This window comes from Clytia hemisphaerica, unplaced genomic scaffold (assembly GCF_902728285.1).
Source record: "Clytia hemisphaerica strain Z4C2 unplaced genomic scaffold, Clytia hemisphaerica genome assembly, whole genome shotgun sequence".
Lineage (NCBI taxonomy): Eukaryota > Metazoa > Cnidaria > Hydrozoa > Leptothecata > Clytiidae > Clytia > Clytia hemisphaerica.
In genome coordinates, this window is record NW_027103987.1 from 712,556 (window position 1) to 738,304 (window position 25,749).

The window sequence follows — 25,749 nt, forward strand, 5'->3', positions numbered from 1 at the left end:
CGGCCGTTACTTCGATTAACCGAGAATCCACTGTCATTGCCATATAAAGGTGGAGTTATGGCTTTTTTGACTAAGACCTGACTTTGAACCTCTATTTTTCAACCATAGTATTGTACTTATAAAGAGCTTGCAATGTCAGGTGTCTAGTCTAATACATTTTTTTTATCAAGCTCTACCACTTGTCAGGATCGGATACCTTTCTTTTTAATGAGCTTTCTGTAATTAAACTAATAAAATATTGGTAGCTATTATAAAAACGTTATGACATCAAACGAGAAATCAACGGTAGCTATAAATTACGTAAGTTAAAAAATCATCCTCTCAGTTTCGAAAAGAGGAAGAAAATGGTCACACAAAAGAGACTGGATCACATAGTTTAACCAGTTACAAATAAGGGAGTGGTTAATTGTGCAAATTACATCTGAACTTTCCGATGTAGTATAAATAAGGGTAAGGACTCACTGAGAAGTCATGCAAAGCAAAAGAAGCCATTGACTTGACTGACAAGACAAGAGACACACACAAAACAAAATGAAGGGATTGACAACACTCATTTGCATCGCTGTAGTAGCAGGTAACATTTTACTTTTTCTCGACATTTGAATACAAAAGATAGTCCAAACTTTAAACCCGTGCCTCAATTTGGGATGAGAATTTCTTCGGTGTCAAAAAAAAACTTCCGGTTCAGAGGCAAAAATTAAAATAAGTTTTAAGCGTAACAAAATAAAAATCACATTTGAGTCCCACTGGGAAGGAAAGTTTTTTACTTTGAATCTTGACATTTTGTTTACAGTTCACAGTGCATGTGGGGCGGTCATCAGCAACGACTTAAACTGCAAGAACACGAACGATAAGTGTGATAGATGGGCCAAAGGAGGTAAATGCCATGAAAACCCAGTCTACATGATTGTCAGCTGTGCTCCCGCCTGTGACGTCTGTAAGTACATACGCTACTAATATAATTTTATTACTATTCTCCTTAACTCGAACATGTTTTCTTGTCCCGTCAGTTAACCTTATAAACCTTACTTCATAACTACATAATACTCAATAATTTCCTTAATACACCTTTTCGACCGTAGCCGCTAATTGCCGCGCGGGCATTTTTTACCACCCTAAAATCGTCCGTGTCTTTTTTTCGCGCCTGAAGACAATAGAAAAATATGTCAAAAAGGGATTGGATCGAGTTTAGGGTGGTAAAAAATGCCCGCGCGGCAATTGGCGGCTACGGTCGAAATGGTGTATTCAAACAAATTTCTGTTTTCCGCCCGTGTTCGAGACTCGACTGTATAAGGAGCGCAGAGGAGCGTTCCCACAAAGTGTTACTTTTAAGTCAAGAAGACTTGCTTGATATCAGTTGATTTAAGCTAGGTTTGTTACAGTAGGGTACCTGCCACACCTTAAAAATCACGTGATCAATGTGAAAAGAAGAAATCCTTTTGCCCCGTAAAGCTTTATTTGTTTGTTATAAACAATATCAACTTTTAGAAAGACTCTATCTTTTGCAGTAGCTTGGAAATTAACGACTTTGAAATCCGACTTCTATAAATACCATTCTTCTTGTGGCAGGCTTTCACGGTGATAAACGTTGGTCATGCAGTTATAAGGCAAGACGTGGAGATTGCACCACAAGTCCTTCATCCATGGATAAGCTTTGTCCATCAAGTTGCAGTGCTCAAACACAAGAAGGTAATGCTACGTTCATCTTATCCTACCGTGTGCTTAATAAACGCCCAACGCTTGTTAGTTTTTTTATTTCTTCCACACCCTGGACCTTTTAAGGACCCCCTTTCGCGTTTATTTGTATTTTCAGCTATCAAAAGAAAATTCCCTTATTTTGCTCTAAATAGCTAAATTTTAGTCTATAATTACCTTATTTTGAAGTACAATTTCCAACCCCCAGGTAATAAGTCCCCTCCCGTTTATCAAAATTTGAAAATATTTACCGCATTAAAACTCGAATGAAGATCTATTTTTGAGATTTAAACTATCGCCAAACGATAATTCCCGATATCTGGGTTAACCCGAGCCTACTATTATTATTTGTGTAAACTGTATTTTACCTTTTTGATTCTTTGATTAATAGAACTAATTAAAATTCGATTGCTTAATGAATATCAAGATGCCGTTGATTGGTGCAGGATCCATTTGCATCTCATTCGAACCATTACATAATGTTTGCATTTCACTTGTAGATAAACGTTTGGCAGGATGTTTAAATGCGTGCAGTGAATTCGCATGCGCATCAGATACAAACCTTCAAAAAGGATGTAATCAAATGTTTTCGTGTACGCATGCGTGTAAAATGCGACATCTTGGAGTCACTGTCGGTAGGTGCCGAACGAAATGTGAGCGCAACGGACAATCTGGCTGCTTTCCGAAGGTCAGGGGGTACACATTCAATTTATGCGTCGATTGCTCAAGAGAAGGTTGCTCAACCTATCCAACCGTTGACGAATGTAAAATTGGTTGTGACTACTTTTAAAATGGATAATAAAATCCAAAGATTGGATATTATCTAAGGTTCGCATATCATTTTTTTTAGTTCTTAAAAACGGGTTATTTTTTATTTAGACAATTAAATTCTTTTATATAAGATTACATAAAACTTGAGGGATGATCTGAGGTTAATTTCAGATCCTTTGCCTACTGAAATCTCTGTCTAGCTTACCTTGCTATTTCTTCAAATAAATTTTACCTTTACTATCTAAACTTGAGAAAAAGTTTTTTGAGGTTTCGCCCAGGACAAAAACCTTCAGACTTTCATGCCGAAGATCTTTACTTAAGCCATCAGGTTATCATTTTGACTATACAATTCTTGTATAAAATTTATATATATTAATAATTTTCAATAATTTTCACTGCTTCAACTGTCATAATTCTTGTATAAAAACTTTAAAATAGAAGCTTTATTCTTCTTATATCTCTTAAAAAAACTTTTTCAAAACTTAATTGTGGCAAAAATTTCTTCTCAGTCCCTAAATATCCGGGTATCCGTGATGGTCTTCAAGCCAACTGTCTGTAGAGCGCCTGCAGCCAACACTAACTGACATGCGCGCGAATTGAATATCTAAAAAAAAGAGAAGGCGAAACGAGTGAATTGAATAATAAGAACCACACCCTGCAGTTTTGTTGTAAAAACTTACAGTTGACACTTGAACTGTGAATTCGACGTTCGACTATTCAATACGCTCCGTTATTCCATAATATTAAAAGTCGCCATCAACAACAAATTCTCCTAAATAGGCTCCCTTCTTCGATGAAGATCCAATTCCCCTTGAAAATCGAATCGGAGAACATCAACTGAATTTTGGCGAGTGAGATCTTGGACTGCCTTGCTTTGTGGTAGTGACAGCTTTGCAAGTAGAAATCAACTATATAGCTAATGCCTAAGCCGATTCATAAAACTACTAATCCCGTAAGTCACTGCTTGGATATAACATAATCAAATTTTAAAAAAATACAACACTGTTAAATTTCCCAGACAAATGCTGTACTTCATCACTTTTCGTGCCAAAAAGCTGACCAACGCCGTTTTCGGCATTGATGCACAAGTTTCCAGGTTTCTAGCTCCAAATCTTTTGCTTTTTGGGCCTACCTCCGGGTACCCCGCTGGAGGTCCTATGAATTAACCGTTGTCTGTTCGTTCGTTCGTTCGATCGTTCGTTCGTTCGTTCGTTCGTTCGTTCGTTCGTTCGTTCGTTCGTTCGTTCGTTCGTTCGTTCGTTCGTTCGTTCGTTCGTTCGTTCGTTCGTTCGTTCGTTCGTTCGTTCGTTCGTTCGTTCGTTCGTTCGTTCGTTCGTTCGTTCGTTCGTTCGTTCGTTCGTTCGTTCGTTCGTTCGTTCGTTCGTCCGTCCATTTGTCTGTTACCAGCTTTTCTCGAGATTGGCTCTGAGATGTTCTGTGTATTTCTTTCGTTGTGAGACAGAGATGTACTGTGTATTTCTTTCGTTGTGAGACAGGGAGATAGGAAAGCAAAACACCACTCGCACTCTTGCATGAGACAGGGATGTAATATGGTATATTACCTTCGTTGTGACACAGGTAGGTGCGAGAGGCGGGGAGAGCTAAAATACCACTCGCGTGATTCTTCCTTTTTACCGAGTATTCAACGTTGCCTTGATATACATTAAGGGCTCTGACTACCCTGAGTATCAGAGGTTAAGTTTTCAAAGAAAATAGTAACCTCTGAAGACAAATAATAGAAATTTTATCGCGCATGTGTCAATCTAATCACTGTAGAAAAAATCAAAGATGAAGAGCAAATATTACCATATTAATGTCTAGCAGACTGTATCAGTATGCAGTTTACTATTTACGAATTCCCCAGAAACCTCCAAGTGTAGTTGAAATGAGTTTATTTCGAAAGAAATCTTTTACATGATCCCCAAATGTATAACAGTAATTACTAAACTTTTAATTATGGAAATGTCAGTTTAATTGAATCGAAATAATAGACAGACTTTATGTTATGATTCTCTATCACTGACTCTTTTTACAAAGCATTGATGACTTTTTGTAAGTTGTGTTTTCAACGACGGGAATAAAAATATCGACTATGACGCTCATCCAAGATCTTGGATGGTCGTCATGGTTACTTTTGTCTTCGCTGATTGCGCGATGAATAGAATCTCGATTCGTCGGCACAGCGTAAATATATGATTTTGAGCTGTGCTTTTCACGGTAGGCTCTGACCATAGTGAATTTTTCATAATTGCCGTGTTTAAAATGTATTTTCTGACTGATGTAACGAACAAAACCATGGTATGTTATACATTTTCTGTTAGACAAACTATTCTTGAATCTGAAAATTTAAAAATTGCATTGAAAAAGTTTGATGAAGAAGAAAATGAAGAATTTTGCGAGGAAGAGTATTTCAACTTTGAAGAGCTTAGTTTCGGCGAAGAAAAAACATTTAGAAATTTTTTTCGCAATAGATGGTGTATCTTTTACCAAACAATTAAAATTTTTGCGGAAAATTTTTGTAAATGCTTCTTTGTCGCGAAATCTTCAAAATAGTGGTTTTTCATTAAATTTTCATCTGGATTTTGCTTAAAAAATATCATAACTTTTAACACATCTTTTAAGAAATATTTTCCGCAAAATTTATAATAGTTCAATTCTTTGCGGACAGTTTGAAAAAAGTTCGAAACAAAAAGGTTAATTACCCATTAAAACTTAGCACTTTTTATAAAAGAAGGTGATGCAACATATTATTAACGTCTTTTTAAGATTTTAAAGTTCATAACGTCATTTTAGCAATTAAGTTCTTAATTACTCTTAAGGGATTTGATTAAAAAGCAATTTATAAATATATAATTCTTTGTTAAAAGTGTTAAAGAATCTAAGACATACTTTTATGTTCAGATACTAAAATTAATTTTCTATGCTTGTGAAAGCATAAAAAAGCATACTTTTATCGCCCTCACTTTTATTGATCGTGATATAAAGGGGGCCTTAGATAATATCCTTAAATGGGAATATGATTACTACAACTTGCATCGTGTTTACGTCATATTTCTCATTTCTTCATTTTTCTACCGTGTAGGAGTGCCAAACCGACGGGTACATAATGCATAAAACCATTGAGTTTAAAGCCCGAAGGGCTAGAGTTCAATCTCTAACCTTTCTCGGGCAATAAAAAGTGAAGCCTTAAAAAATGCGCCGCATTTTTGACGACAGATTGAATCTAGCAATTCCTTTGTGTACGATTGATATTTTTTTCGAAATTTAGCGGTAAATTTTAGTTTCAATCTGTTATTTGTGAAAAAACCAGGCGAGCCGCTCAAGGCCGTGCAACTTTGGTAGGATTTGTTGGCTTCAAATCCTACCAAGGAGATTGACTTCATTGCATAAAACATAATGCATAATAGTATTATATACACAGATATCTAAGCCCGAAGGGCTAGATAGGCAACTTTAAGCTTTCTCCAGCAAAAAAAAGTGAAGCAAAAATTTGACTTTTTAAATTTCGTGCCGATGGATAGGATCTAGCATTTTAATTGTTTTCGGAGCGCGAGATCAAAAAACGTAGGCTTCAAACGCTATTTCACATCTCTCAAACCGGTGAAATTGCATATTTTAGTCACGTGACTCTGGTAGGAAATCCTTCCAAAAATGAGCTTCACTTTTTGATAAAAGCCGCAAATCTAGCCCTTCGGGCTTTACAGATATCTGTGATTATATATATATACCATATAGTGTAATTTACAGAACGATTTTATATTTTCTAAAACTCTCCTTTGTAGAGTATGGTGGCCGAGAGCTGCCATCCAAAAAATTATAATAATTAAAAATAAAAATGAATATAAAATGCACTTTAGATATAAAAATACTTTTTTAATTCAAAATAAAATGCTTCTCTAGGCCTAGAACTGCCAAAAAAAAAATAATTTCTTTTTCAAAACAAAATTGAAATAAAAATGAGAAAAAAATCCGTTGTGGCCGAGAGCCGCCAAAAATGTCTTTCTGCTGGATGACTGCCAACTGCTCTTTCAGGCAATGACTATTATTGACGATGGTTGTTAATGGGATTGTGAAGAAGAAAAATAAGCGCGGAATGAAAAGAAAATTTATTTTACACAAAACAAAATTCTAGTCAGTCAAAGACAAAAGAAAAGCTGTTGATTGAAAATGTCTAAAAGGAAGCAAGAAACTTTTGATAAGAAAACAGATTGGAGAGAGCATGCAGGGAAAGTGAAGGTGAAGCGAACCTCGAGAAATGGCAAATCAAGCAAGGATAAAACAACACCAGCTGCAATTATTATTCCACTTGAAGAGACTATTTTAAAACATGGTGAATTTAAATGCATATTACATGCCACAGACCCAGCAGGTGCTCTCAAGAAATATCCAAGATTAACATCTCAAGAGTACGTCAACTTTGAATTCGATGAGATTACATTAGAAACCATCAAAGAGGCATGTAATAAACATTTCAGACACAAGTCTGAAAAAGTCTTGCCACCTGGTATGACATGTGATCTTTTAACATCTGATCTTGGTCCGTCGTGTGAAAAGTTGAGCCATTTAGAGGAAAAACTTGCCCATGTCAGGTTCATAAAAATCCAAGACCGATCCAATGGCAATGCCAATGGAAATAATGAATATGAAAGCACTCGCCATAGCACTACCACTACTACTCAATCTACTACTAACAAGATGATTGGCCCCTCTCACAACTTCTCTACCAGCACTAAATTGCCGAAAATACTGAAAAGTGCACCACCACCCAAAATTTTAAAATCAAAAATGGTGGCACCACCCAAAAGTCTTGGGGTATCCTCCATGTTGAAATTAGGAAAGCCAATAATTAAAATAAATTCTTCATTCTTGAATGTTGAATTAAGTGACTTTGAAATAACAAACAGTGGATGGTCCAAGCCAACTGTAGTAAAATTTAAGGTAGGAGAGACACCATTTGCATCCGGAGGTTTTCGTCACGCATTCCGAGCCAAAACAGAACCATTTGACGGGAAAGAATATGTACTTAAGAAATACACTACTGAATCGTTGAAAAATCTTTACAGACTGGAAGAAACTCCAAATGCCCATGCCCGAAAGTCTGTACAATTGAATGCACTTGCTTCAAATTTTGCAGCTCAGATGAAAAACGAATTGCCCAATGAGTATCTCTGTATGGAGTACAATAGTCTGATGCTTGGTACAGTAATGGAAACAAAAGAGATAGTCACGGTGGAAAGATTTATTGAAGGTCAATTTCTTAAGTATGTAAACAATGATGGTAATGTTATTCCAACTAATGGGCTTATGCAAGACATGGCAGAAGCATTCAGTCACTTCACTTTTGCAAAATCAAACAGTCAACTTATGGTTTTAGATATTCAAGGGTCAAATGAAATTATGTTTGATCCAGAGGTTGCTACAGTTGGGGATACCTATGATGAAAACGGATCTCTTAATTTTTGTATGGGGAATATGTCCAAGGAGGCTATAGTAACATTTTTTCGTATGCACAAGTGTGGGACATTGTGTCAACTATTGAAAATAGACAGTTTGAAAATAGTTGATGTTAATGAATAGGTTGCAATATGACTGATAAAAAAAGTTGAGATTTTTTTACAAAAGTTGTTGAGATTTGTTAATGACAATTGTTGAGATTTGTTTTAACTTACACAAGGACGATTGATGAAAGTTGTCTAAAAAAAATGTGCAATTTTGATCACACTGAAACGTTGCGTTATTCTTTGTTTTTAAATTCATCTACCCTACTTGTGCTGTTTATATTGATATCATAAGTTATGACCTTGCTTTTTCAAGCCCTAGGAGAAAGGCCTGTTTCTATGTTTAGAGTTTCAGTTTCTTAATTTTTTTTGCTATTTTTTAAAAACAATCTATCTAAAGAATTTATTAGGATGATTTTATTCCCATAGGGACCATTCAAAAAGTACGTACGCTCGAGAGGGAGGAGGGGGGTACTCCCAAAAGCATATGAAAGCGTACATGGGGGAGGGGGTCCTTGAGGAGAAGTACGTATACTCGTAATGTTTCCTAAATGTCTTTCTTGAGAGAAAACCGCAATATTTTCACATCAAAAAATTGTTTTTGCAATTGATATTTTTCATTTCTCTTTTGGTATTTTTGTTCATCTTATAGATTCTTTTAATTTCTTGAGACTTTGTTATAAATATGATTGGATACCTACTTATTCTAATGTTACAAGAGTTTCAAGTTTCGACTTTGGTTAGGGGGTTGTACTAAAAAGCGTACGTACGCTGAAGGGGGGGTACACATAAAGCGTACGAAAGCGCACAATCGGTGAGGGGGAGTCAAAAATTTGCCATTTTCGAGCGTAAATACTTTTTGAATGGTCCAATATAGAATATCCAAGTATTAGTTCTCTTATAGGTGTACTTTTTATTTTATTTCATTTAAAATTTTTTGTTTAAGACAAATATTTTAGATCGAGGTAAGCCTTAACATATTCTTGTGAAGGTATTTTTGATGGGTCTTCAATTATTTGTGTAAACTTCAATTTCGTATCCAAGTCCAAGTAGTCTTCTGGTGTTTCAAGAATCCCAGACAATTCAGCTACCTCTTGGAGTTGCTCTGGTTTGATTTGAAAGCCTATAAGAAAAATGAAAATGTGACTGTCTTTTACTTCTTTCTCTGTAAAATATTTTAAGCTATGTGATTCGAATTAGTCAATAAATCAGAGTCTGCCGGGAATTTGGTGGTCAATAAAGATCTATCTATATTTCGTCTTTGTTTACCATTATTGTTACACGTTATTGTTATAATTTCTAGATAAATTTCCTATTTTTCAACAAAAAAACTATACTTACCACATTTTTCCATATCATATTTCTCTGGGAATGAATAAATATGATTTGGTATACCATCAGGTAAATAACATCCTCTTTGCTTTCTTATTCTATGCGTGTTCCAAACCAGATCTTTAAACTCATCAAGTTCTCGTTGGATTAGTGGAATCATAACGTACTTCATTGCATCTCTATTAGAAATGATAGGACTTGATTTAAGAAATAAACTGATCAAATCATCCAGTCCAGTCTATTTTATTAATATTTCTCAACGACCTTAAGAGAAGTCCATCATTTTGCTAAACAAAGCCTCATAATAACCTATTTTTATAGGTTTTTAAATAGTACATTTTACAACCCCGGGCAACTTATTTGACCCCTCCTATGTTAATTAAGCATCAAAGAATGAGGTTGTACGTATTCCAGAAATAAAATGTACCTATCTTGTTCATTTTCTGGATCATAATGATGCTGATCTTTAAGCCAAACGAGTCCCTCTTTGAAGAATTTTTCAAGTCGCTCATGTAACTCTCGCCACCAACGTTCAATCTGTTATTTAAAGTCGAGAAATTCGAAATATTAATTTTATATTTTGCCTAAACCCCTTCCCTTTAAATAAAAATTTGCTTGACATCATCGCTAAAAATAAAAAACTTTATCCTTTGCTCATTTGACTCAGACCTCATTGTTTATAACTCAATACCTGGTTAGTTGTCGACGGACCATAAATAACAGAATCACTTGGCTCATCAATCACCTGGTCTTCGCTACAAGTCTTGTTTCGTAGATACGATTGCATTGTTGCCATTGTCCCAGTTTCTGAACCTTTATCAATTCGCATAAAATTAGGCATACAATTAGATTTGGATAGGTAGTCCCAATGCCACTTTCCAATCAGCTGTGGGTTGCTGTTTGTATCCCATACTTTTAACCAAAGAATTTTGCGACTGGCTGTATCAATGCAACCATAGATAGCAAGGGGAAAGGTCCAATTTTGATATCCCATTAATTTATCATGGCCGTCTAGCGACCACACCCAATTTGAACCGGCTGAATAAAAGTGACCTCTTGGTTTCTTTTTGTTTTGAAGTCTTCGCTCCTCTAGTAGGCCAGGGTTAGCATCATACATGACGTTATGGACTACATCTCGTGGCACATTCATGGAATATTTCTGCCGAATTTTCTGGTGCATAGCCCTGTATCCGAGCAAAGCACCAGGTCCAGCCATTTCTTTTGCCACGGCACTTTCTATGCGTTCAATTGGAATTGTGTAATCAGTGTATCGAATGCCAAAATGTGCTAATCGACGATCAAGAGATCTCAAACTCCATGGGTATTGAAAAAAATCTCTCTGCACAAAGTCCAATATTTCCTCTCTTTTGGTTCTTGAAGCCACATAATTTTTTAACGCAGCTTTAAGTTCGTAGTTATTCTTCCAACTAAAAGAGTACGCCATTTTGCATTCTCTCAGGCAGATCTAAAAAGGTCAGAAAATTTAAATCGAATGTTTTCTTTTTTGGCGCGAAATATTATTCACCATCCATTTGAATAATATATACAATCTAAAAGTCGTACCTCAAAACAACTAGCGGGAAAATTATTCCAACTTTCAATCTATTTGAAGTACGCAATCATTCTAAAGGTTATAACTCAAAACAACTATCTGTGGCAGTTCTCGGCCTGTCGTATTTTACATTTTTATTTCAAAAAGATTTTTATAAATGACAGTTGTCGGCCTAGCAAATATTTTTATTTTTATTTTTAAAAATACATTTAATTTTGATTTGGCAGTTCTCGGCCAATGAGTTATTTAATTTTCAACTTTAATCTTTTATTTCTATTTTAAAATAATATTTTCTTATGTGGCAGCTCTCGGCCACCATAGTAGAGGCTAAAACCGCGAAAACCTATTTAGAAGAGTTTCTTAAGTAAACATTCCAATCAGAGGGATTTCCCCAGACATGATATTTACATTTCGAACCCGAATGAAAGAGAAAACATTCGAATCATAACAACAAAGGGTTTTCCGTCAGCATGAATAATAAGAAGATGCAACAGATCAGAAAGATTTCCTCCTTCTTCTTTCCCAAAAATAGGTAAACACATAAACATTCGATTGTTCTATTTTCTTCCCAAAATATCTTATCAAAATCTTTTTTCGACCTTTAGAGAGACTTTGAAAGGTGAAAAAACCGACCCTTACCGTCCGCACATACCCATCGTCCATTTTTGCCTAAGTGCCTAAGTGGTTAGTTCAATGATCATTTGAAGGGCTGCATAGTGTTACTAGCAACATAAAAGAACCATATTTGACCCTCTAATATGTAGTTTGAAGTTAAAAAACAAAAAGTTATTTGGTGATTTTGTGAAAAAAAGCCATTTTTTTTAGAAAATTCGGCTATTCTGGTCTGTAAAATACACACGAGTCACGTGATCAGCATAAATTTTTTTCCAGATTATATTCGATATGTTTACTTCATTCCTGCAAATTTTCAAAGTCATATCTTATGTATTTGTCGAGATATAATCGTTTTTTCAGGCCATACCCCCTTTAAAAAATTCATTTTTGAGGGTCCAACTGCTTTTACCTAGGGACCCCTAAATCTTGGTACCGACACTTAGAAAAGGTCTACCATCATTTTTCTGACTCTCCAATACCTAACCTTTCGAATGGTATATAACACAACTTCTCCCTTTTTTGATACCCATTTAGCCCCTATCTCATGGACTACCTGCAGTCAAAACGCATTTACTTTTGACTCTGGGATTAAACAAGACATATGCATATACCAATAATGAATTTGAAGGATGTTGTTATATTTTTATACAGAATTATTGAATTACGTACTATTTATGATTTTGTATAAATTTTATTTGATTGTTGAATTTATATTTCTTACTTCCAAGATCTAAATTGATTACAATTTTTAGCACAGAACAATAATGTGGGGCCAATAATGAACAATGATTAAAATGATAATAGTAGAACAATGATTGAATATGGACAAAAGTGATTATTGTTGGTGGTTTAATTGTCAACGAAATTCTACTGTAACTAGATTTATTCGACAATCGTCATTCAACATACTCTACTCCCAACAAGAATGCTTAAAGATCCTGTGTTATGGTACTTCGACAGTAAGTACAAATATTTTTTTCTTTGCGTACTTTTATAAGACTTGGTTTTATTAATCTTTTATGTTTAACCTGTGTTCTTGTTGATACTTACCAGGCACTATTTGGGAAATTTTTATCAAAGATTGAAAGAAACTTTTGTGAACTATTTTTGAGGAAATTTCAGTACACTCACCATATATCATCTAATTTCATGTTTCTTATTTTCCCTTTAAGCTTTTTATGAATGAGGATTCATTACCTTGACAACGCAATATTGCCTCGTTACTGCTACTACCACGTTACGTCATGATTTTCCATCCTTATACACGACATTGTAAACAATTTTGTCCATGAGATCGATGAGATCCCTTGTCATCCCGGTCATCCCGCTGGAGAAAGTCCTTAATACGCTATTTCCTGTTAATTCCTGGTTCCTGCTCATCAATATTGCCTCGTTACTGCTACTTATACCACATATTGTTTTCCATCCTTTCACATGACGCAGTTACAAGTTCTAAATTACTATTAAATCTTTTTAATGTAAACAATTTTAGATCACGATATCCTTTGTTAAGCCGTTGGAAAAACTCCTGAATACGTTGTTACCTGTCTATTTTTGGTTACTGCTCGAAATGCTGTTATTAGAATGATGCATCTGTTATGTTTCTGGTTCATGGTATTCTTTATGCAGTTTGGTTGTACTATGGGTCATTTATATTTCAAATTGGTTGGAATATATCGTTGCATGTCTTTTGAGTGTTTTGGTACTTGTAATTGACTCTACCTGGACACTTTTATAATCTCGCATTTTATTCTTTGTATAAGTAATTCACATTTATAGAAAAAATATATATTTGATATATGATAGCTTATTGATATCCCAAAGAAAATACTTTTGAGAAGAATCATTTTAATTATTCCTAATAATTTTCCAAAATTTCTCTATAAAGCATTAAAAAGCTTTAATCAGCATTTAGTCGTTATAAGCATTTGAAAGCAATGGCTAGTTTTTAAAGTCTATTCACGATAAGTGTGCACTCTTTTTTCTTTTACTTATAACTTTTCAAGGAATTCTTCAATCTTTATAAATTTGGTATCGTTGGAGAGATATTTGTGAGTGGAACAATTTGAAATAAAAAAGTCTTTAAAAAAATTCTAAAAACGAAGATGAAAATGAGGAAGAAAAACATGAAGATCTTTTAGAGTAGTGCTATAACTTTCATTTTCACTGGAGACATTCTTTGATCTTAGGAGGTCATCACTGTGAAGAAATTTTACTAAAATATTTATTCAATATAAAGTTATGATGCAAAGTTAATAAGTGATTGACCCCAAAAAACAGCAGAAAACAGCAGAAAACAGCGTTTTTAGACGTCAATGAGCTTATAACTTTGTTTGATATCTTTTGACTGAATGATTATTCTTCAGAAATTTCTTCACAGTGATGACGTTCAATAATCAAGGATTCACTCCAGTGAAAATGGAAGTTATAGCATTTTTCTACAAGATCTTCATTTTTTCTTCTTCATTTTCATCTTCGTTTTTAGAATTTTTTCAAAGATTTTTTTTATTTTAAATTGTTCCACTAAGTAATATCTTTCCAATGATACCAAATTTATAAAGATTGAAGAATTCCTTCAAAAGTTATAGGTAAATGAAAAAAGAGTGCACACTTATCGTGAATAGACTTTAGTTCATATTTTATTCTTGTGATATTTTAAGTTTTTATCTGGTAACACTCTGTTTGATTTTCTAACTGTCAAAATTTAGTTGTACAGAGTGTGAAGTGTTGGGAATTTCTGCAAAATGTGAACCGTCAATACAATGTGAACTAAATCAATTAATTTAATTTTTTTTTTAAATGACAACCCTCGACGGCTACGAGGAATGAAAATTTATTCAAATTACAGAAACATTCGAGTAAAGGAGACTCGGTTTAAGAGAGTTTCTTAGCTGAAAGAATTTTCAGTGTAAAAAACTTAATTTTCGCAAGGATAAAATTTTGCGAATTTAGCGAGAGATAAGAGTTTGAAAATTTTCGCGAAAAAGACGAAATTCGCGAAAATTTGCAAAATATAATCCCCGCAAAAATTTATACCCTTAAGCTAATTGTAATAGAGTCTACTTTGTGTAGATAATTTAATTTCTTTAAATTTTCCTATATCTTACAAAAATAAACAAAAATAATCTGTTCACAAATACTGTGACAAGAGACAGTCTAAATAAAAGAATTTCATTAAAATTACAATCCCAAAAATATTATCTTGAAAACCTAATTTAAGCTGTTCAAAAATTATGAAAGGTCAAACCATTATTACTTCTTTTAATGTACCCCTAATTATCAGGACGAAAAGGGACCAAGATCAAGTTTTATTTTTGCAACGTAAATGTCGGGGTAATCCTAGTATAGGGTTTCAGATCTTTTGTATATTCCTCACATGGTCCAGCGCAAAACCTCCAAATTTTTTTTGTATAATTCTTATCTTAAGTCAAGATATTCAAGTTACAATTTTTTGACAATTGACAATTAACAAGAAAAAGTGAAATTTTGAAGTAAGATCCGCGCTAAAACTCATTATAGGGATTTCAAATTGTGATATCTTGATTTAAAAAAAGAATAACACAAAATATTTGGATATTTTGCTCAGAACAACGGAAAGAAGCTGCAGACAAAAGATCTAAATATATTTGATTACACGCTTTTTTTAATAAGAATACCTTATCGGCCAAAACTTAGTCGGCCCTAATTTTAGTCACCAAGCCAAAATTTAGTCACTTAGGGCCGACCAAGTTTTGGCTGATAAGTTAGTGTTTTTTGGATGACGGTCAAGTATTTTTAAGAAATAGGCAAAATTGAGGGTGAAATATTCTTAACATATTCTTACTTTTTTAGACTTCACTTTTTTACAAACATGAGAAATGATCAATTTGAACTTTTAAACGAACATTTTGAGCTAAAATTACATTTCTGCCACAAGTTTAAATTCAAGTCTAACAAAGGAAGCAGTTTTTCTGTTAACCAAATACAAAATGACTGTATTTTTATCAAATTCTGTGAAACTCACCCTAGAGGGTATTCTTAGGGTATTCTTACGATTTGGCCAATTTTCACCCTGATATTCTTATAGAAGATATTCTTATAAAAAAAGCGTGTATGCCTATAAAAATCTACTCTCTCGCTACAGATTTGAAAAGTTTGCCCTCAAAAAAGAGGTCACGGAATACAAAAAAAAACATAACCATTAAAAAGGATCTACTGACATCACCTGTTACTTTTCGTTTTTGCTGATGAAGCCCGCTGCTGACTTTTCGATGAATGTTGCTCATGTTTTTTGCGAGTTTTTTTAAGCTCATTGATTGAATTCCAAAGTCCGTCGCATTTATGATCCAAGTCTTTGAAACCCGTCAACTTATTCAAACTGGTCGAGTAAAAAATGACATCTGAAGTAACCAATCTATAAAGAAAACATAATATGATTTTCAAGATTTTTTTAAATTGTCTCCTCCAACAGGGAAATATGACCTTGAAACAGACCTTCATTCTCGATTAATCACGCCTTTTTTTAAAAACATCTTCCAACCGGGGATTTTCGGCATTTATGGTTACTGTATGACCATACACTTGAAATCATATTGCTCTTAAAGGGGGCCTTAAACGATGAATAAAGAATTAAATACAAGTGAAAATATACGAACCCGTGCTGAGGCCCTCCATCATTTGATACACCAAAATCCGCTAGCTTCGACGCAAGACAGTCTTTAAATTTTCTTCTGACGTCACGAAACAGGACTTCAAGTTGTTGTTCGGACAAAATGGCGGCCATTGTTTCACGCAACTTCTTGACTTGCGCCACAATATTACGCATGGTTTTCGAAGGCATCGGTGGTTTTAATTCGTACTGCAATAAAATATTCGCAAATTAAAAGTTATTTCCAGGGGAGAGTTATCAAGGCAAAATAACCGACACTGACCGAAAATAACCGTTGTCACACAGGGTGTCTTTTTCCGAAAAACAATGTAAGGGTAAAAAAAAAAGAACGCAAGAAATGCACTGTAAGGTACTAAAAAGGAAAATCTTCAACAGAACTAGCCTTCGTTTGTGGCGACAGAGGGGGGATTAAGCGGGAGTTGAAAGTTTAGCAATTCTACAGGATTGTAGTCGATGAGTAGCTGTACAAATACGAAGAAATAGCGGTTAGTACCTGTGATAAATACGAATTGAATATTTCTTCCATCAGATTGGTTATTTTACATAATAGTTCGTGTCTGTGATTGTTGTAATCCTATATAAAATATAAAATATAAAATATTCCTTCTTTTAGCATCTAGTAGTAGGAAGTCCATGAATATTTTTCTCCATTTTCAAGGTGGATTTTCTTCCAGAACATCTATTAGTAATTTTTCAAGATTGGATGGTTCTTTTTCGAGGTTTTCATGGTCCCGTAAATACCATAGTACATATGACGCTCTTTAATTCGATTTTCAAGGGGAATTCGATTTTCATTGAATAAGGAAGTGTATCGAATAGAAGAGCGTCGTTTATGAGAGTTTCTTGTTGACGGTGACTTTCAATATCATGGAATAATGGAGGAATAGTAGAACGTAGAATTAGAGATTGTATCAAATATAAAATATAATTGGTATCAAAAGTTGTGGGAAGTGAATGAGGCTGTTATGGCCTATTCTGCGGTTAGCTAATGGCGAGGCGCGTGTGTTTAACGAGTGTTTTAATGAGCTTTCTACGAGCTTTCTGCTGAAAGGAAAATTTTCCATAGTTATACAATTCAAATCTTTCTGGGTCGATATCTATTTTGTATATTAATTTTCACGAAATGCTATAGTACAGCGACTTAATTATTTAACGGCATTTCCAAATATTTAAACTTTTGGGTCCAAGGGACTGGAGTCTCATTTCATATCTATACAGGGGGTGGACGAACATTTCATATCATAATCTGAGAATGGGGGCGTGTTTTCATTTTTCCAAGGGGGTTAAAAGTTATTCTAAAATTTCTAGTAGGTAAAAGACTGATTCTAGTTCGTCCACCCTCACTTTTAAGTATGAAAAAAAATTTCCAAGGGTTTTTTTGGAAATTTTACCGTTTTTTTTAATGGATCAGCCCAATATTGACCACTATCTTTGTCTAGTTCAGATTAACTCCATGTAAATGGTGTAATAAACTTAGAGCAAGTCTTTGGGCAGACTTAAAAAATGATTTGTCGTACAATTTATCTTTAGCAAACCCCTGGAAGCGTTTTTTTGGGACTTGGGTACAATTTTTTTGCGCCAAAATGAGGCTAAAATCTTTTGAGCAGCAGTCGAAACTGGTTGGATGTGGCTAAATTTTTGCACACGTTCCATACTTTTCAAAAAATGCAATATTTGTAGCCTGAAACAAGTTTTCCATTTTTACTCCAATTTAATCTCCGTAAAGTTGGATGAATTCTAGCCCAGTGTGTGCTGTGCACGTTCGACTTTAGTCTAACGAACTTCCAAATCAAATAAATCAAATCAAATACTTAACTGGCTGTCTTAGCCTCATTCTCTCTTTGTCTTTGGAATTTCATGGGGATTTCAACCAGTTGATACCCCATAACTTATAAAATTGTTAGACTTCGAATAACTGGAAGAAAATAGCCTCTTATCCACGGGAATAAGAAACCACTTAAAAAGAGGATAAAACGGGGAAAGTCGATTTACTTTGATTAACCGAGAGTCTATTGTACATTGCCATATAAAGGTGAAGTTATGGCTTTTTTGGCTAAGACCTGACTTTGAACTTCTATTTTTCAACCATAGTATTGTACTTGTAAAGAGCTTGCAATGTCAGGTGTCTATCTAGTCTAATACTGTACATTTTTTTATCAAGCTCTGCCACTTGTCATGATCGGATACGTTAAGTGAGAATACACAGATTGCAAAATTATATCAATGCAATCAAAACATGTGATTACTCGAAAAAGTTCACCCGATTCTATTTCCATGTTACTTGCTTTACAACTCAACAGCTGATAACTTTTTTAGTGGCAATACATTCGAATCAATCAAAAATAAATCTCATGTAACATAACAACAAGCACATAAAAATTTCTAGTAAAAAGCGTGATTTGTCTTCAGACTTTTGCAACCTGTGTATTCAGGTCCTAAGTAATCGTTATTGCATCTTACTATTTTAATGTATTGCAAAAAAAAAAAAAAAAAAAAAGGAACTTTATCACCAGAACATTGGAATATTTCTAGACAGGAAAGATTTATTGTTCTTAAAATCTTTAAAAACAGCTCAAGGGACTTTTGATCTCGATCTGTAAATCTTACAAGAAAGAACTCTAGGTTGGACGGCATACTTAGGGCTTCCATAAAATAAGTTATAGTACAAGACCACGTTTCTACACTACGGTTCCGTTTCGCTCCGAAACGAAATTAAGTCATTCCATTGGTTAGAAGTGACGTAAAACTTGAGTTTAACCAATGGAATGACTTCATTCGTTTCGGAGCGAATGTGACCGTGGTCTAAGATTACCTATTCGAAAATACGATACGATATAGTTATGAATTCGTTTTAATGAGTTTCCTGTAATTAAAAAAATGAAATATTAGTAGCTATAAAATTACGCAAATTAAAAAATCATCCTCTCAGTTTCGAAAAGAAAGAATAGGCGAAAAAGGAAGAAAATGGTCTGTAGATAAGACTATAAATAAGGACAAGGACCACTGAGAAATCATTCAAAGCAAAAGAAGCCATTGACTTGACAAGAAGAAAAACACAAAAAACACACACAAAACAAAATGAAGGGATTGACAACACTCATTTGCATTGCTGTAGTAGCAGGTAACATTTTACTTTTTCTCGACATTTGAATACAAAAGATGGTCCAAACTTTAAACCCGTGCATCAATTTGGGATGATGAGAATTTCTCCGGTATAGAGGCAAAGATTAAGTTAATCTTAAGCGTAACGAAATAAAAATCACATTTGAGTAGCACCGGGATGGAAAGTTTTTAACTTTGAATCTTGACATTTTGTTTACAGTTCACAGTGCACGTGGAGCGGTCATCAGCAACGACATAAACTGCAAGAACACGAACGATAATTGCGATAGTTGGGCCAAAAGAGGTGAATGCCATGAAAACCCAGCCTACATGATTGTCAGCTGTGCTCCCGCCTGTGACGTCTGTAAGTACATACGCTACAAATATTATCTCGTTGTTATTGCAGTAGAATCTCTTTAGTTCGAATCTCTTTAGTTCGAACCTCCTTAACTCGAACAAGTTTTCTTGCCACATCAGTTAACCTTATAAGCCTTACTTCATAACTCCATAATACTCAATAATTTCCTTAATTCAAACAAATTTCTGTTTCCCGCCCGTGTTCGAGTTATGGAGACTCGACTGTATAAGGAGCGTTCCCACAAAGTGTTACTTTTTTAAGTCAAGAAGACTTGCTTGATATCAGTTGATTTAAGCTAGGTTTGTTACAATAGGTTCCTGTCACACCTTAAAAATCACATGATGAATGTGAAAAGAACAAATCCTTTGGCCCTGAAAAGCTTTAATTGTATGTTTACTTTTAGAGAGTCGTTTGCAGTAGCTTGGAAATTAACGGCTTTAAAATCAGACTTCTATAAATACCATTCTTTTTATGGCAGGTTTTCATGGTGATACATCTTGGTCATGCAGTTATTGGGCAAGACGTGGAGAATGCACCAAAAACCCTTCATTCATGAATAAGGCTTGTCCATCCAGCTGCAGTGCTCAAGCACAAGAAGGTAAGGCTACGTACATCCTATCCTACCGTGTGCCTAAAATAAACGCCCCACGCTTGTTAGTTTTTTGATTTCTTCCACACCCCGGACCTTTTAAGGACCCCCTTTCACGTTTATTTATATTTTCAGCTGTCAAAAGAAGAGTCTCTTATTTGGTTTTAAATAGCTAAATTTTAGTCTATAATTATCTTATTTTGAAAGTATTTAAAGGTACAATTTACCGGATTAAAACTCAAGTGAAGATCTATTTTTGAGGTTTAAACTATCGCCAAACGATAATTCCCGATATCTGGGTTAACCCGAACTTATTATTATTATTAGTGTAAACTATATTTTACCTTTTTGATTCTTTGATTAATAGAACTAATTAAAATTCGATTGCTTAATGAATAATAAGGATCCATTTGCATCTCATTCGAACCATTACATAATGTTTGCATTTCACTTGTAGATAAACGTTTGGCAGGATGTTTAAATGCGTGCAGTGAATTCGCATGCGCATCAGATACAAGCCTTCAAAAAGGATGTAATCAAATGTTTTCGTGTACGCATGCGTGTAAAATGCGACACCTTGGAGTCACTGTCGGTAGCTGCCGAACGAAATGTGAGCGCAACGGGCAATCTGGCTGCTTTCCGAAGGTCGAGGGGTACACATTCAATTTATGCGTCGCATGCTCAAGAGAAGGTTGCTCAACCTTTCCAACCGTCGACGAATGTAAAATTGGTTGTGACTACTTTTAAAATGGACAATAAAATCCAAAGATTGGATATTATCTAAGGTTCACATATCATTTTCTTCACTTCTTAAAAACGGGTTATTTTTTATTTAGACAATTAAATTCTTTTATATAAGATTACATAAAACTTGAGGGATGATCTGAGGTTAATTTGAGATCCTTTGTCGACTGAAATCTCTGTCTAGCTTACCTTGCTATTTCTTCAAATGAATTTTACCTTTACTATCTAAACTTAAGAAATCGTTTTTTGAGGTTTCGTCCAGGACAAAAAACTTCGGACTTTCATGCCGAAGATCTTTACTTAAGCCATCAGATTATCCTTTTGACTATATAATTCTTGTATTAAACTTTTTTTTTTTAGGCAATCTTAATTAAAAAAATATCTTTTTCAAGATTTCCGACACTTAATTGTGGAAAAAATTTCGTCTCAGTCCCTAAATATTCAATTTGAAGTTTATAATTAAATACCCCAGGTATTCATCTAAGGAAGAAGTGTAGCCAAATAACAATAACTAACAACCATTTCACACTCTAGCTAGCAACTGTTTAAGAATACCTTTAATATTTGATCGAATTGCGTTAACATGACGTATTGTTTGGGTGTCAGCCTCAATTCGAAGTGATTTTTGATTGTATTGATGTTTAGTATCACAACTTGTAAACATTGCGCAACGAGCATCAAGTGTTTCGCCGTGATGGTCTTCAAGCCAACTGTCTGTAAGGCGCCTGCGCCCAACACTAACTGACATGCGCGCGAATTGAATATCTAAAAAAAAGAGAGGGCGAAATGAGTGAATTGAACAATATGGACCACACCCTGCAGTTTTGTTGTAAAAACTTACAGTTGACACTTGATTCAATACGCTCCGTTATTCGATAATATTAAAAGTCTCCATCAACAAGAAATTCTCCTAAATAGGCTCCCTTCTTCGATGAAGATCCAATTCCCCTTGAAAATCGAATCGGAGAACATCAACAGAATTTTGGCGAGTGAGATCTTGGACTGCCTTGCTTTGTGGTAGTGACAGCTTTGCAAGTAGAAATCAACTATATAGCTAATGCCTAAGCCGATTCATAAAACTACTAATCCCGTAAGTCACTGCTTGGATATAACATAATCAAATTTAAAAAAAATACAACACTGTTTAATTTCCCAGACAAATGCTGTATTACATCACCATAGTGGGCAACACCCCTCCAACCCCCACCTGAAAAAGGTCACCCCCACCTACATAGGGTTACCCCCACCTGAAATCTCATATCAGCCCAACCCCCACCTTTTTCAGCAACCCCCACCTAAATTTGTAAAATCTTCGAACCCCCACCTGAAAATTCAGTTTATCCTTTTTTCCTTTAGGAAACATATGTCATAGGTAATGGATATAAAGAGATGTGCTTTGTTTGAACACTCACTCATTAAAATTAGTCATTTGTTTATATTTTTATCTAGTATAGTATGTGGAAAGTTGAAAAAGACAAAAAAGTACAAAATCAAACGAAGTTAAATACAGAAAACTTGACAACCCCCACCTGAAAAATGTTACCCCCACCTACATAAGGTTACCCCCACCTGAAATTTCTCATCAACCCAACCCCCACCTATTTTTAAAAATCTGAAAATCCTCAACCCCCCCCCTGAATCCAGGGGGGGTGCCCACTATGATCACTTTTCGTGCCAAAAAGCTGACCAACGCCGTTTTCGGCATAGATGCACAAGTCGACTGGCAACACATGTAATTCGTGTTTTCTAAATCTTTTAAAGTCTTAAATTTTTGATTTTGAAGTCTTGATCTGAGATAAACATAAGAATTGTACTGCTCGTTAATTTAGCAAAGCTATGAAGGAGAAATAGACCTACTTTGAGTAATTCGCACAAACGTGTCATGACGTCAGTGACCAACATTGGTACGTCATCAATGCATTGACAATATTCCGCAATGATCTTCATCAAAATTAACAATGTCCTAAAACATAATATAAGAGAGTGATAAATAAGATCCGTTCACGTCTATCTGCCCTGCGCACAACCGCATTTAACAACATCAGAATTTGTTTTCAAATTGATTTGTTTTAACCTTCGACTACTAAAGCTGTTCGTTAAATAAATAAGCAATAATATAAATCTACTAGCCAATCAATGCTTAAATCTAGCCATTGATAGCTTCCTTAAACCCCATAAACCAATCGCTAAAATATAAGTTTAAAAGGCTTTTCCAAAAATCCCGCCCCTATCTCGCATACCATTAGTGTGGTTTAGTACCGTAGATAATTCATGCGCGAACGGAACATGAAAGACACTAGTGTGGTCCAACCAATCAATTCCCGTTCGTGTTCGTGAATAATCCACGGTACTTAACCTACAAAATATCCTTTGCCCATTTTCAAATTTCGACAAAAAAGTGAGCCACCCACACAATATGAATTCTACTATTTGATTTACATTCCCCTGTTATCATTATAAATTTCAGCTACCATTTTCACATCGAAAATCTGTCAAATATGAAAAACTTTAAACTGTTTAAGCGTAAGCCGGAATAGAATGGCTAAGAAAAGTTGCTGAGATCAAAACAACAAAATTAATCAATTGGGTCACTCATAAAAATTGCCTTTGAGTTGAGAATGGACTGTGATTAAATCTACAATATTGTTGATCTCCGTCCGTTAAAAACACTCAGATAGACAACTTACCCAACAACAGCGAATTCTTGTCCTTGCACAATCAACATGGTATTCATAGCTGTTGCTGTATCGCTTGTGGTACTGCTCTGTGAATTTATCGTTTTGTCCATACCTGAGCAACGAGAATTGTAGATGAACGGGTGTATCTCCTTGTCTTCAAATGATTGAAATCAAGATTACGAATTCAATTATGAATAATCAGATTTGCCTATCGACAATAGCTCCATGGTCTGGTCGATTGCCCTGATGACAGTTTCCCCGGATAATTTCTATTTTTATTTTTCTATTTGGTTGAGTCGCAGGAGGCTTTGAGGCCCATTTTCGCAACTATAGACGCTTTCAATTAGCGCCCCGTCAGCACCCCGTCAATTGTAACCCTGATACCTACGCAACCTTAGACTAGAGCCTACTTCTGACTGAAATTTGTTCTCTGTTGATTTTCGATGGCGAAAATCCAGCGATTCTACTAGGACTTACCAGCACCATCCAGTCTGCCACAAATCAATAAGTGACCTACGGGCTGAAGCGACCTAGACTAATTCCAGAGCTTACAAAGGTATCTAGGGCTACTTAGACTACACAATATTTTAGTGAATAACATTCGACAGTATGGTTTGTTGACCGTAATGTACGAAGTAAACAACTGGTACTCTATTATAAAAAGGAATTTTCTTTCCGTAAACAATCCTCCTATATTGTTGGAATATTACAAATGGAGGTGACAATATATTGCGAACATCTTTTCAATATATTGTCGGCACTCAGCAATATATCGTCAATATATTACCTGACAATATATTGTGTAGTGTGTGTAGCCCTTATATTATTTAAACGTTTCTGTAATTCGACTGTATCAACTGTATCACAAGGAAATTATCACACCACATACCTTCGTTGAAAGAGTCGACGATTTCTTGCATTTCAGCAGGGACGTCTACTTGTTTCCATCGTTCGTTGTCTAATATATTACTGCAAGAGAGAAGTAGTGAATTAGGTGGATTTTAATTATGGAAGAAATTCCAACTAAATTAGAGGATATGGGTCTCTCCAAGGAGGGTAACGCTAGTTGAGAACAGTCTGTTGTCAACTAAATTGGACGATATCATTTTAGTGTTGATTTGTTGATTGATTTGAAAACTACAGTGACTGGGAAAAGCCAAAACTGGTGTTTTCGAAATGTGAGCGGAGGAAAAAAAATCCGCCTGGCTAATTCATCACCAGGCTGCGAAAACGGAAAAGTCTTATTTCAGTCTACAGACTTTTGGTGGGATCAACTTTAATCAATAAATAAAGATGAAAACGACCAGATTTTTTTAGCTTACCTAAGTTTATGTAGCCTCTCCGAGTGAAAGCGTTCGATGAAACGTTTGGCTTGCGTTAACAGCGTACCCCTCAGGTTATGAGACTGTCTGCCCGATACACCTTCGCAGTCTAGAGCGAACCGTTCAACAATACGCGCTAACGTGACAAAATCTTTAGACGATAAACGGTCCAGAGACCCATCCTATTGAAGAAATTCATAAAATTCATAAGGGCGGAAATTCTTTTTAAACTACGTTTTTTCAAACACGAAAATTAATTCCGTTAAAAGTTTTTCCGCTATGAAATGAAAGAAACGCTTTGAAAAAGTGGAGAATATAAAAACAATAGACACAAAAATATTTTCCGTATGGTATGCACTGGGCTTTACGTACGAATAAGTATACACACACTAAGAAATATATAATTCATAACGTGATAGTTTCATACAATATATCTGACGTCAATCTTTCCGTTTTAAAAGTTGCCTTGGTTACAAAGTTGAAAGAATTATTTGACGTCAAAAAACTTCAAAAATATACAACTTTCAAGATTTCAAAGTTCACTTTTGCAGATCGCTCACTTCGCAGACAAAAGATCATTTATCTCCGCATTTTTTTCTAATGTAAGTATAATTTTTACTTTGTTTTAGTTTGCTTTTTTTGCTTTGAACTTTTTTACCTTGCAATGTTGAATATTTATTAGCCTGCATTTAAAATTACTTTTGATCATTTTCACCTCTTTTGACCTTGGTTTTATAACTTCGAGTTTACCCTGAGCCTCCTGAGTTCAGCTTGCCTAATTTCAGCCTATTTTAGCCTTTTCTACCTAGGCCTGACTATATTTAACCTACACGCGCACCTTTCCA

The 25,749-nt window shown here is 34.9% G+C and overlaps 3 protein-coding genes across 3 annotated transcripts in view; 1 reads left to right on the top strand and 2 right to left on the bottom strand.

Annotated features, from left to right (window-relative positions):
- Window positions 1-453: 453 nt before the first annotated feature.
- On the top strand, window positions 454-2,959 carry LOC136811131 (putative tyrosinase-like protein tyr-3). Its single transcript, XM_067067744.1, has 4 exons — window positions 454-574; window positions 794-937; window positions 1,570-1,689; window positions 2,196-2,959. The coding sequence occupies exons 1-4, from the start codon at window positions 532-534 to the stop codon at window positions 2,483-2,485; spliced, it is 597 nt and encodes a 198-aa protein (XP_066923845.1). The 5' UTR covers window positions 454-531; the 3' UTR covers window positions 2,486-2,959.
- A 5,876-nt stretch (window positions 2,960-8,835) lies between these two features.
- LOC136811145 (uncharacterized) lies at window positions 8,836-10,767 on the bottom strand. Its single transcript, XM_067067762.1, has 4 exons — window positions 9,988-10,767; window positions 9,724-9,833; window positions 9,306-9,475; window positions 8,836-9,087 (listed from the first exon to the last, which is right to left on the bottom strand). The coding sequence occupies exons 1-4, from the start codon at window positions 10,738-10,740 to the stop codon at window positions 8,906-8,908; spliced, it is 1,215 nt and encodes a 404-aa protein (XP_066923863.1). The 5' UTR covers window positions 10,741-10,767; the 3' UTR covers window positions 8,836-8,905.
- A 4,862-nt stretch (window positions 10,768-15,629) lies between these two features.
- The window catches only part of LOC136811154 (vacuolar protein sorting-associated protein 54-like), a 35,290-nt gene continuing 25,170 nt past the window's right edge, over window positions 15,630-25,749 (bottom strand). Inside the window, exons 15-22 of the mRNA XM_067067771.1 lie at window positions 24,905-25,086; window positions 24,472-24,551; window positions 23,592-23,694; window positions 22,762-22,867; window positions 21,460-21,669; window positions 16,605-16,685; window positions 16,098-16,300; window positions 15,630-15,856 (exon numbers count right to left, since the gene is read on the bottom strand). Of these exons, the coding sequence (XP_066923872.1) occupies window positions 15,664-15,856; window positions 16,098-16,300; window positions 16,605-16,685; window positions 21,460-21,669; window positions 22,762-22,867; window positions 23,592-23,694; window positions 24,472-24,551; window positions 24,905-25,086 (1,158 nt within the window). The 3' untranslated portion in view covers window positions 15,630-15,663. The remainder of the gene's footprint in view (window positions 15,857-16,097; window positions 16,301-16,604; window positions 16,686-21,459; window positions 21,670-22,761; window positions 22,868-23,591; window positions 23,695-24,471; window positions 24,552-24,904; window positions 25,087-25,749) is intronic.